This window comes from Brachypodium distachyon, chromosome 2, assembly GCF_000005505.3.
Source record: "Brachypodium distachyon strain Bd21 chromosome 2, Brachypodium_distachyon_v3.0, whole genome shotgun sequence".
Classification (NCBI taxonomy): domain Eukaryota; kingdom Viridiplantae; phylum Streptophyta; class Magnoliopsida; order Poales; family Poaceae; genus Brachypodium; species Brachypodium distachyon.
The window spans coordinates 6,283,104-6,294,399 of record NC_016132.3 but is presented as its reverse complement, the minus strand read 5'-3'; the positions used below and the strand labels follow the sequence as shown (position 1 = coordinate 6,294,399).

Below are 11,296 nucleotides of genomic sequence, written 5' to 3'. Positions count from 1 at the left end.
CATTATGGAACCTTCCGCAGCAAAACTCGCTACCACCTGCAATTCCAAGTTTGTGAAAATATCAGCTGAGTTCTGACATGTCAAGTTATCAAGTTCTCCATTTCAAAAAAGTTATCAAGTTCTACCACATCCTTGCATTGTGAATTCTGCTTGGATTGTAGTACAAAATGGGTTCACCTGGTTCTTCGCTTCTTTCAAATCCTTTATGTTAAATGGCCTTAGGATGACCCCCTTGTCCTTTTCTTTTATCTTTGAAGGATCTAATGGAGTACCTCCTTGTTCAAGTTTCTTCTTCTCCTGGAGATATTTGAGCATTAACGTCTATATTGTGAACAAGTTTGATGAATAAAATGCTTAAGTGCCCTCCTGTACCCTCTCGAAGCCTCTCTCTCCAGAAAGGCGAAAAGGGGTCCGTCCGTGGGGTTGGTGACCGCCGCCGGCGAGGCCGTGGTTCCCCGTCGCCTCCGAGCGCCGATTTGGCCCCGGGAGGTGGAGGGAAACTCGGATCTCCGATCGGTGGGGGCTGTAGTCCTAGGTTTGTCTAGGTTTAGGGTTCTTGGGGGTGGTGGTGAGGCGACGGCAGCGCCATCTCATATGAACTAGCAGAGTGTCCGTGCGTTGCTACGGAATAATTTTTATTGAAGTGTCTGTTTCGTGTGGGGATTGAGGAGGACGGGAGCTTGCACTCGTGTTGTGCGGGAGATCGAGAGGAAGGGGCTTGCGCTGAGGATGGACGAAGACGGACGGCTTCAGTACCTGCGGTATTAGGTGGCATATGGGACGTAATTTTGGTGCCGTGACGTACCGCGACGCGGGTACCATCACCACCAACTCCAATTTAATATATTGGTATATATTTTAACTTTTCAATTGGTTCAGTTCAGCACACCGTTCTGGCATTCTCCCTCCCGTATTCTCCCTGATTTCTCCATACCCGTGGCTTACCTGAAACTCCATGGCTCCCGCTGGCCGCTGGTTCCTCCTCAAGTGGCCGTCTCCTCCTCCTCCAACGGACTCCGCCACCACCACCTCCTTTCCCGCAGAGTCGCCGCCGCCGCCTCCTGATGTGGCCCATGATGCCGCCGCCTTCTACAGTGGTCGCTGCCGCAGACTGCTGCTCTTCCCATGGACGTCTTCGCCACCGCTGACTCTTCTTCTAGTAACGTTTGGTTTTGAGACGCATTGGTATTTTATGGCAGGCTAGCTAGCAACGGCCTGCTCGTCGTGCTCGGGACGCGAGACGGGAGGAGGCAGACTGGGGCGCAACGGGAGGGGCACCGGAAGGAGGGCCGCAGGAGGGAGCACCGCCGCAGTGGGAAGGGGTGGGATGGGGATGTCGCGATGTAGAGAAGTCGCCGGCGTTGTGTCGCGGGGACCGGGAAGCTCGTCCGCGCCGCCACGTGGGGAGGGATGGACATGTCGCGTTGCAGGAAGCCAGTGACGTCGTCGGCGCTGTGCCACAGGAAGCTCGTCAGCGCGACTGCGAGAGACACTGCCGCGGGGTTGCCGCGGACGGCTCGGATGCAGGAGGCCTTTTTTTTGCAAGGATTGACGACAGTTTTTTTCTCGTGCGGGAGTGGCATATCCTTCGTAATTTTGATGAGAATATCTACCGCGACGTCCATATCATCACCACCATAATTTTGATGAAAAGACCTATCGCGACGTCCGTACCATCACCATCAAATCCCTATCCCTAATAATAAAAGTAGGAAGGTTTCCTTCGTCGTCGTCCGCCGTGCATCAATTTCCGTGCATGTTCTGATTTCCGTGTCTCCTTACACTCCATCGAACCTTCCTTTTCATATTCCCACAGCGCTGCCTTCCTGGGCCGTCATCGCCGACTCATCTACCTGCGCAATACCTCCCTGTGGTGACCGCTCTCGATACGCGTCGGCGCCGGATTAGATCATCGTGCAAGAGACGAGCAAAGGGGTCCAGGGCTGATCGGCGCTATACACCGCCGCACGGTTTCTCGTGCACTGCGCCACCACGTGTTCTGACGCCAGTCACGGCTGGCGGGCGGCGTGGACTGAGTGCCCATGTCCGTGGCCGCGGCTGCTAACATCGGCTCCGAGATCATTTTGATTAAATGTCCAATTATATTGTTATGTTTTGTATAAAAATATGAATTTTCGCGTGCACATGTTTAAGAAACCGTGGCAACGCACGGTCAGTGTACTAGTTCAATTTAATATATTGAAATAGATAAGTCACTCCGGGCTCCTCCGGCCTCCTCCTGGTGCGTGCGGCGTCGGCCCCGGCGTCGTTCGCGGGCTGGGGAGGGCGGGGCGCCCGCGGTCTGGAGCTCCAGTTGTGTGGGTGCCCGTCGCTTCGGCGCGTAGTGGTACCCACGTCTCTCTTCGGAAGGTTCTCGGTGCTGACTGTTGGCGGGCTGGACGGGTGGTGGTCGGATCCGGCTGCCTCGGGCGAGGCGGCGTGGCAGCGAGCCCGGATCCGGGGCGAGTGAAGCTCGGAGAGCGTTTCTGTCTTCGAAATCGCCTCCGGCCGATGTGCTTTGCGAGTTCAGATCCTGCTCTTCGGGGTAGGTGGCGACTGCGGCCACTCAAAGCTTCAAGCGAAGAGCTTCCTCTGCTCCTTGGATTGAGGTTACCGGTGTCAGTTACCTCTCTCGACGGCGACGGCGGTAGAAGTGTTCAACGCGCGGTGCTTCCTGCGTTGGAGAAGAAGACCAAGGAATCCGTTGTTTTTTGTTTTGCTGTGGTCTTCTTTGATGGTTGGTTCAGCCAGTATGACCATATGTATCCTTCCGATCTGTTATCTGTATTTGTACAAAGCGGACTTTGGAAGCCCGAGCTCTCGAGCGCCCGCGAACGGGGCCACCGATGGGCTTTAAGAAGTGGGCCATCCTCTTTATTCAGTACTCATTTCGCCAGCCAGCACCCCCCGGAAATTGTGTTATACGAGGCCTTTGGCCCAGGTCCAGTATACGGCATACGCTCGTATACTGGTCCAGTCCAACATGGCCCGGGCCGAGCATGGACTAGATGTAAGACCTGACGCGTTTGAATTCCGCTGCAGTCCATGAAGGACCAGGCCGCGCGCGGATGTACCCACATCTGCTATGGGCAAGGTCCAACTACGAGTGTATGTTCCAGACTCTTAGTGCAACAGTAGTTCATGGCCCGCTAGGTTGTCGGCTTCGTGCATATGGGGACGTAACACCGCTTCGGTTTTGAACTTTTTTGAACGAAACGAATTCCTCCGGTGCTCTGGTTAAAAACCGTGGTATCGGAACGTAACACCGCAGAGACAAGCTCGGTGTGCGGGAAAACGAGGCTACTATGAGGTAAGATCTAGCATCCCTAAGCAAGATCAATCGTCGGATGTTGTTTACCTGCACTCGGATATCGGCCTCCTCTATTTTCTGTGTTTTTTTTGCCGGAACTGGTGTGTTCCTGACCAACGCCGCAATATCAATGCCCCCCCCCCCCCCCCCCCCACACACACCCACACCCACACCCACCATGTAGTCCAGGACGCAAGGTACAGTCCGTGTTTTCGCGAGGTGTGCGGGATCTGATGGAGGAGAGCACGGCGAGAGGCCGTGATGGAATGTGTTCCCAGGAGCCCGATCCTGCGGATGGAACTGCCTCTGCACTCGGCAACTCGCCGCCGTCCGCCGCCCTCTCTCCCGCAGTGCATGACGGTACGAGGAGGCAAGAAGGACAAGCGGACGGGCCAGATGATGAAGCTTTGCTGACCATCAACTCCGAAGGATGGCAGCGGAGGTGAGGTTCTATCCTAATATGAAACATGTTTTCTGTTATTCGTCAGTACGAAAACGTCCGTCCATCTTGTGAACATTGTTTCTGTCACTGACTTGTTTCACTCGGCGAGACCGCCCCAGGGTCAGAGTCCCCGCCGGTGCCATGGAGCGAGCGTCCAATCCGTGTAGGACAACCGCGTTGGAGGAGTCGGTCAAGAAATTCGCGGAGAAGAAAAGCGATTCGTCGTGTACCCTGAAATAGGAACTAAATTCGACAGCCTTGACGATGCTTACAATTTCTACAACCTATATTCTTGGGAGATTGGTTTTGGGGTGAGATATTCGAAGTGCAGGCTCAACGTGCACAGGCAGAAGTGCATGCAGGAGATTGCGTGCGGTTGCGCGGTAAGTTTTTTAACTGCAGAACTTTTATGTTGTAATGGCAAGCACCTGCGCACACCCCATTCCTGAATGCTCTACATTTGTTTGTCTGCCGCGTGTAGGGGAAGCCGGTGAAGGATAACACCAGGACTATCCGTTGTGCTTGCCCAGCGCTGATAAGACTTCTTCGTTCAGATGACAGAGGTTGGTACATATGTGAACACAGGGAGGCTCACAATCATCCACTGTCCAGCACGTGCGGTGAGAAATTACATTGGCAATCCCATAGGCATATCGATCGTTACACCAAGGAGCTAGTAAAACAGCTTAGGGAGAACAACGTCAGCTTGGGTAAGGTGTACAGCATCATCGGTAGTTTCTTTGGTTCCATGGAAAAAATCCCTTTCACGAAGCGTTCGTTGAAAACACTTTGTGGGAAGATTAGTAGGGAACAGTCGGAGAGGGACGCTGTGAAAACAATGGATGTTTTCAGCAAGATGCTGGAAGCTGATCCTGATTTCAAATATAGCGTCCAAGTGGACGACGATTCTAGGATTAAAACATTGATGTGGACATTAGGTAGGAGCATGGACCAGTACATATGTTTTGGTGATGTCCTGACATTTGACACGACGTATAGAACAAACCTGTACGACATGCCTTTCGGCCTTTTTGTTGGCGTCAATAACCACTTCCAGAGCATCATACTTGGCGGCGTGCTAATGCGTGACGAGAGGGTTGAAAGTTTCAAATGGGTATTCACTGAGTTCATGAGGATGATAGGAGGGAAGGACCGTCATCCGCAGACTATACTGACAGGTACTTGCGCGCGTCTACTGCATTACCTTGTCGTGCGGGGAATTGTTTGTTTGAAATTTTTAATTTCGTTACATGCATGACGTGCAGATCAGGCAAGGGCGATGGAGTTGGCAATAGCTGACGTATTTCCCTGCACAACGCACATGTGGTGCAAGTGGCATGTGCTGAAGAAGGCGAAAGAATCGCTTGGTGCCTTGTATGAGAAACGAAGCGAGTTTTGGACTTTTGGACATATTTCCACCGCGTGGTGGACATGATTTGCCGCGAGGAGGACTTCGAGAAGAGTTGGACGGATATGATCGGTAAGCACAGACTGGAGAAGCAACCGTACCTTACGCAGATATTCGAAGTTCGTCGCAAATGGGCGAAACCATATTTTCGGGACGTGTTCTGTGCTAAGATGTCGAGTACACAGTGCAGCGAGAGCGCGAACCATGTGTTGAAAACGTACGTCCCGCCAGGCTGCCCCATGCATTTGTTTGTCGAACAATACGAGAAGCTCCAGTTCGACCGAACATCGGAGGAGTGCTACCAGGAGAAGAGGACATCGTTGGTAAACTTTAACTTTTCTTTGGTACTTTGAGCAGACCCGGTATTTGCCCGCGTCTCGTTTTTATATGCAGAATCCTATAATAGTTTTGGCCGACGTGTCTAATATATGCAGAGCGGCATCGTCCTGAGGGCCAATCTACCAATCGAGAGGCATGCCAGCACGGTGTACACGCGGACCATGTTCGAGCAGTTCGGGCTGTCACTATTCGAGTTAGGGAACTATCTGCTACAGGAGGTAGAGGCGAGGAAGTTGTACCGAGTGAGTCACGTAAATACATCTTCCTGCGAGAGGTGGTGCCAGAGCGTGTTCAATGTTAGTGTTAATGAGGCTGATGAGCAATTTAATTGCGAGTGCTGCTTCTTCCAGCACGCCGGGATGCCGTGCAGCCATCAACTTAAGGTATGCTTTATGTTCGGTACCGAAGTGCGGCGTCTGCGTTAATTGTTAACATCTAATGGCGGATGGTTTTGTTTCCGTAATATTGCGTACGAGCAGGTTCTCAATCATTTGGCCTACATGGAAATACCGCGGAGCCTGATCTTGAAACGCTGTACGCGTGACACCAGGGACATCTTGCCTCCCCATCTTAGGATGTACCAACGAGACCATGGAAGGCCACGTGCGGAGACATACAGGCATTCAAATCTGTCGCTCACCGCGCTCGAGATTGTGAAGATGGGCGATTGCGACGCCGAAGCCTACGAAATGGCGATGACCGAGATGGTTAAGGTAAGGGCTAAACTGGAACCCTTGTGTGCGTTGAAAGATGGGCTTGGTGTAGAGGCTCGTCAAACGAATAGTGGAAGGGATGGGCTTGGGCTGGGTGTTGATAACACCCCATCGGGCCCCTTGCGCAATCGTGGTATTGATTTGCCGCCCAAACATGGGACGGCTGGGGAGGCGACGCTGGAGATGCCGTCGCGTAAGATGCCACGCGGGCGACCAACCAACGCTAGGGTGAAGGCGCCTTACGAGAAGGTCAGCAGGAGGACGAGGTTTTGCTCGGTCTGTCGCAAGCCGGGGCACAAATGCACGACATGCCCCACCAGGGGTGACACGCCGGGTCCTTCTAGGCAGAGCCCGAGATGCCCTAATTGTGGGGTGACCGGGCACCGGAAGAACACATGCGGGAACCCCATGATACTGCTATGTTGATTTGTAAATACCAACTGTAATTTCTTAATCTTCACCAAAGGCCTACCCCACCATTATTCTTGGACTTCCGATCCAGTCTCAGCGTCCCTGAATCTCCCGTTGCGACTGCGGGGGCATGTTAGGCAAACCGAATCATATATTCGGTTACCATATTCTGTTATCCTCTTCCATATTTAATGCTCGAGATATTGCATATAATCGAGCTATTTTGGTAGAGGATTAGCGTTGATTCTTTCGATGTATATCTCGATTAAAATCCGCGTGTGGTGGAAAGGAGTTCGGGCAGAGCTTCTGCTCGCGGGTAAGTATACGTAGCATTGTATTGGGTGCTCTAATTTAGTGCTGCAAGCGTGACTGTTCTGAATCGAACCAAACATCGCCACGCAATGTTCACGCGCGTGGGGGTAGAATTATCGTTGGGGTCGGTGCAATCAATTGATATCCCCTCCAAAACGTCGAGCGCTGGTCCATGCCGTGCAACGATGGAGGAACCCATCGTCCATACATCTTGTTCCTTGTACCATGAAAATGGTTCAAGCATTGCTGACCTGCGGCACGCATCGGTAATACAGTAGGTCCAAAAAGAATTTTGTTCTCCGTACCATGAGAATGGTATGGACAGATATGTGTCGGCACTACATCTTCTCCAAACCTTGTCCGGGAAAAAATGTTTTCCTCCGATATGTCCTGTAAAATAAAATGTAATCACGAAGTTAAAACGTGATAACCCACGTATACCTATCTAAAAAATACACTTACCGTTCCTTCACCGCATCTTTCGTCGCCTGTCGAACTCCTTCGTACCCTTTCGTCGGGTAGAAAATTCTCTAGGAACGGGCCGCACGTCCTCTCCCCTGAGGCCCCTCCTAGATGCTGACAACTCTGCTCACGGCACCAATCTTAATGCGTCTCTGAATCCCAAGTATTTGATACGTATCTGTCTAGGTCCGTACACATCACGTATACGCGCCTCTAAACAGTTTCCGTCGAGGCCTAAAATCCAGGCACACGATCAGCTAATTGGAACCAACTCTGCGTCCTCATGTTGAGACGAGAGAGCCATGGCGTAGTCGGACGAATCTCCACATGCAATGACCTCCGCGGACCAGTACGCAGCCACTGTCGCCGTAGCGCCTACGTCCACCGGCGTGAAGATCCCGGACGCCCAGCACACAGCCAATGTTGATGGCAGCGACGTACTGCATACCGGTGATCAGATGATGGCGGTCGCACAGCTGGTTCCTTCTTTTTCACTCGACTCGTCCGGCGATCAAGTTGCCGCTAGCACTATGCATGTGGCTGGTGACAAAACGATGCAAGCGTCAGCTGGCTCTACTTCCATGATGGGGAATTATGGATCGATCTTGATTGGTACCACGTTAACAGGTTCAGCTAGAACATCATCCCCCACTAAGGTACATATCCATGTGTTAGTTTGTGCAAACAAAATCATGGTTTGTTAGCATAATTCAGTTAATATATATTTGAAAGCAGGTGTATGATACCAATTGTGAATCATTAATTGTTCCTAAAGTTGGGATGGCATTCAAGTCAGAAGAGGAAGCATACGAGTTTTACAATAATTATGCCGGTAAGATTGGTTTTAGCATTAGAAAGAGCCACTCAAAGTTGAGACCAGATAAAACCGTATTTAAGAAACATATAGTTTGTAGTAGTGAAGGGGAACGAGAGGCTCATTCAAAACATGAAACTGTGAAACAAAATGCTATAACAAGGTCCGGTTGTGATGCCCGTATTCAGTTTAGTATTGCTCGGGATGGCATTTGGAGGGTGCAGAAGGTTGTATTGGAGCACAATCATTATCTCGCAAGTCCGGATAAAAGACACATGTTGCGGTCACAGCGCCGTTTGATAGAGTCAGATAAAGTTGTGATAGGTCATATGAGGGAAGCGGCATTAAAGCCCGCAGATGTATACAAATTTTTCAAGCAGTGGTATGGAGGACCTCAGCATGTACCTTTTCTGCGGGTGGATAGCAATAACCATATTGGCCGCGAGCGCAAAAAGTATTTGGAAGTCAATGACGCTCAAACATTGTTGGAGTTCTTAAAAAACAAGCAATTAAAAGATCCTTCTTTTTTTATGCCATACAATTAGATGAGAAGGATCGCAGGATAGCTAATTTCTTTTGGGCAGATGGTCAAGCTATCATGAATTATGCTTGTTTTGGTGATGCTTTGTCATTTGACACCACTTTTCAGACAAACAAGTTTGAAATGCCTTTTGCACCACTCCTTGGGACAAACCATCATAAGCAAACCATTCTTTTCGGAGCTGCACTATTATGTGATGAAACCACTGACTCGTTTATATGGCTCTTCAACACATTTTTAACAGCAATGTCTGGGAAACGACCTGTTACAATTTTCATAGATCAATGTACAGCTATGGCCAAAGCAATTAGCATTGTTTTCCCAAGCACAAAACACTTCCTCTGCATTTGGCACATTTATCAAAATGCCGCTAAGCATCTTAGCCATGTAATTTCAAGCCATTCTCGGTTTCTTGCTGATTTTAAGAAAGTTGTATACCTAGAAAATTCAGTGCCATACTTTGAGCAGAAGTGGCAAGAGTTGTTGATTGAATATGACCTTGTGGAGAACTCATGGATACAAACGCTATTTGGTTTGCGTGAGAAGTGGGCTGCTGTGTACCGCAATGATTCATTTCATGCCGACATGACCTCAACTCAAAGGAGTGAAGGTATGAACAATGTGTTCAAGAAACAATTTCGCAAGAAGCCGAAATGTCTGAACAAGATCGTGACTGCCTGCATAAGACAATAACATAGTTCAGTAAAAAAATTATAGTACTCCGTAGAAAATACAAGAGGTAAAGAAAACTGTGGAATCGCATTGCTTGGAGCTTTGTTTCCACCGTCGGTTGAAGCGCCGGCGCGAGCGCATCTTCGACAAGCATCGGAGCCGTGTGGAGGCGGATCACGAGCAAAACGCGGCGGTGGGGAATCGGGGGCTCGCCGGCACCTACGTTTCCGCGAGATGCAGAAGCGGCGTGCTGAGGCTGACCGCAAGCAGGAACTGGCAGCTGGGGCTGACCGCGAGCAGGAATCGGCGGCAGCGAGTCGAACGCTTGCCGGCTCCAGCGCTTCCGCGAGATGCAGCTGGATCTGACCGATTGGGGTTGATGGGTTTTTCTTTCTGGTATTTGACCAATACGATACAGATACGTTTTGTGTACAAACAAGTAGGAAGTACGGAATAGTATTTGAGGATCCAGAGACACGTTAAGATTGGTGACGTGAGCTGAGTTGTCGGCATCCTAGTAGGGGCCTCAGCAGAGAGGACGTGCGGCCCGTTTTCAGAGAATTTTCTGCCCCTTCGTCGGCCTCCCGTCCATCCAACGCAGAAAGAAAAAGAAAACACCCCACTCGTCCGCCGGCTACTCTCCCTCTCCTCCACACCTCGCGCCTCCTCCTCACCTCGCCGCCGTCCTGCCCTTCTCCACAAGGCGTGACGGCGCCGCTTCCGAGAGCTCGATCTCTCAACCAACGCGCTCTCCGGAGAGCTCCCCTGCTCCCGCCCGCGCTTGCTCGTCGACCTCGACCTCTCCCGCAACGCGCTCGTCGGGGCCGTCCCTACCTGCCTCCCCGCCTCGCTCTCTGTCCTCTGCACCCTCAACCTCTCCGCCAACTCCCTCCGGCTCCCGCTCTCCCCGTCGCTCTCCTTCTATGCGCGCCTCGTCGCCCTCCCTCGAATTCTACCGCAATGCGCTTTTCGGAGCGATGCCACCGCGAATCGTCGCTGACCTTGATGCTTCCGGTTTCCTCCTCCTCGACCTCTCCCACAACCACTTCTCTGGTGATATCCCTCCGGGATAACCACGATTGGGAGACTGCAGGGCCTGTTTCTTGCGGACAATCAGCTGTCCGGCGAGATTCCCCCCGAGATTGGGAACCTGATCTACTTGCAGGCGCTGGACCGAGCAGATGCTTTTAGGGACAAACACTGTTATCTGAAGCTTATGGTCTCATATGTATACTTGTCAATCGTTTCTTAGCTTCTTCACAACTCATTTAGAAACTGTTAGAGCCAATCATATTATTTTCTGAAGCTTTCCATCTCCTCTGTATAGCTATCCATTTTGATCTGTATACTCTGTATTGTTGAAATAATTGAACCTGGCATTTGTTGGATCTTGATCGATTGAGTAGATACTTTTTGAGTCAAGCATGTCGTTATTGCAGCTTATGATCTCTGTGTACTTACCATTTTGATGTGTGTTACTTCACCATCTCTTAGATTCTTTGTCAATCGATAAGAGACTTTTAGAGCCATGCATATTCTTATCTGAAGCTTATGTATGCTCCGTAGTTCATAATTTGATCAGCATACGAGCATCCTGGTTCGAGAAAAAAAAGCCATCCTTGAAAAAATTGAACCTGATCATTAGTTGGATTCTTGATTGATCGAGTATATTCTTGGAGCTAAAAATATTGTTATCTGAATTTTTATGAATCCCCCTTTCTGAATAAGTGCTAATTGTGTGCCAAATTCTGTCCATGGAGTTCCAACTCCACAGCTGTTGATTCCCTATTTGTTCAGATTTACCTAAAAAATATTACATGTTCCGAACAGTTGCAGTTAACATATTGCTGTTGGTTTCCTTAGCTTCTTTGG

The 11,296-nt window shown here is 50.4% G+C and overlaps 1 protein-coding gene and 1 long non-coding RNA gene across 2 annotated transcripts; both read left to right on the top strand.

Moving 5' to 3' along the window:
• The first annotated feature begins 3,543 nt into the window (after window positions 1–3,543).
• On the top strand, window positions 3,544–4,362 carry LOC112271162. Its single transcript, XR_002964091.1, has 3 exons — window positions 3,544–3,752; window positions 3,872–4,135; window positions 4,234–4,362. It is a non-coding gene; the product is annotated as an uncharacterized LOC112271162 (long non-coding RNA).
• Window positions 4,363–4,427: 65 nt separating this feature from the next.
• LOC112270687 (protein FAR1-RELATED SEQUENCE 3-like) lies at window positions 4,428–10,424 on the top strand. Its single transcript, XM_024458710.1, has 7 exons — window positions 4,428–4,930; window positions 5,018–5,483; window positions 5,595–5,882; window positions 5,979–6,461; window positions 8,133–8,229; window positions 9,195–9,362; window positions 10,183–10,424. The coding sequence occupies exons 2-7, from the start codon at window positions 5,184–5,186 to the stop codon at window positions 10,422–10,424; spliced, it is 1,578 nt and encodes a 525-aa protein (XP_024314478.1). The 5' UTR covers window positions 4,428–4,930; window positions 5,018–5,183.
• Window positions 10,425–11,296: the final 872 nt, after the last annotated feature.

Coding starts and splice junctions, on each gene's coding strand:
- LOC112270687 (XM_024458710.1), top strand. CDS start 5,184: ATGATTTGCCGCGAGGAGGACTTCGAGAAGAGTTGGACGGATATGATC. Junction 5,883..5,978: donor CGTGCAGCCATCAACTTAAG/GTATGCTTTATG, acceptor GCGTACGAGCAG/GTTCTCAATCATTTGGCCTA. Junction 9,363..10,182: donor CTCAACTCAAAGGAGTGAAG/GTATGAACAATG, acceptor CGCTCTCCGGAG/AGCTCCCCTGCTCCCGCCCG.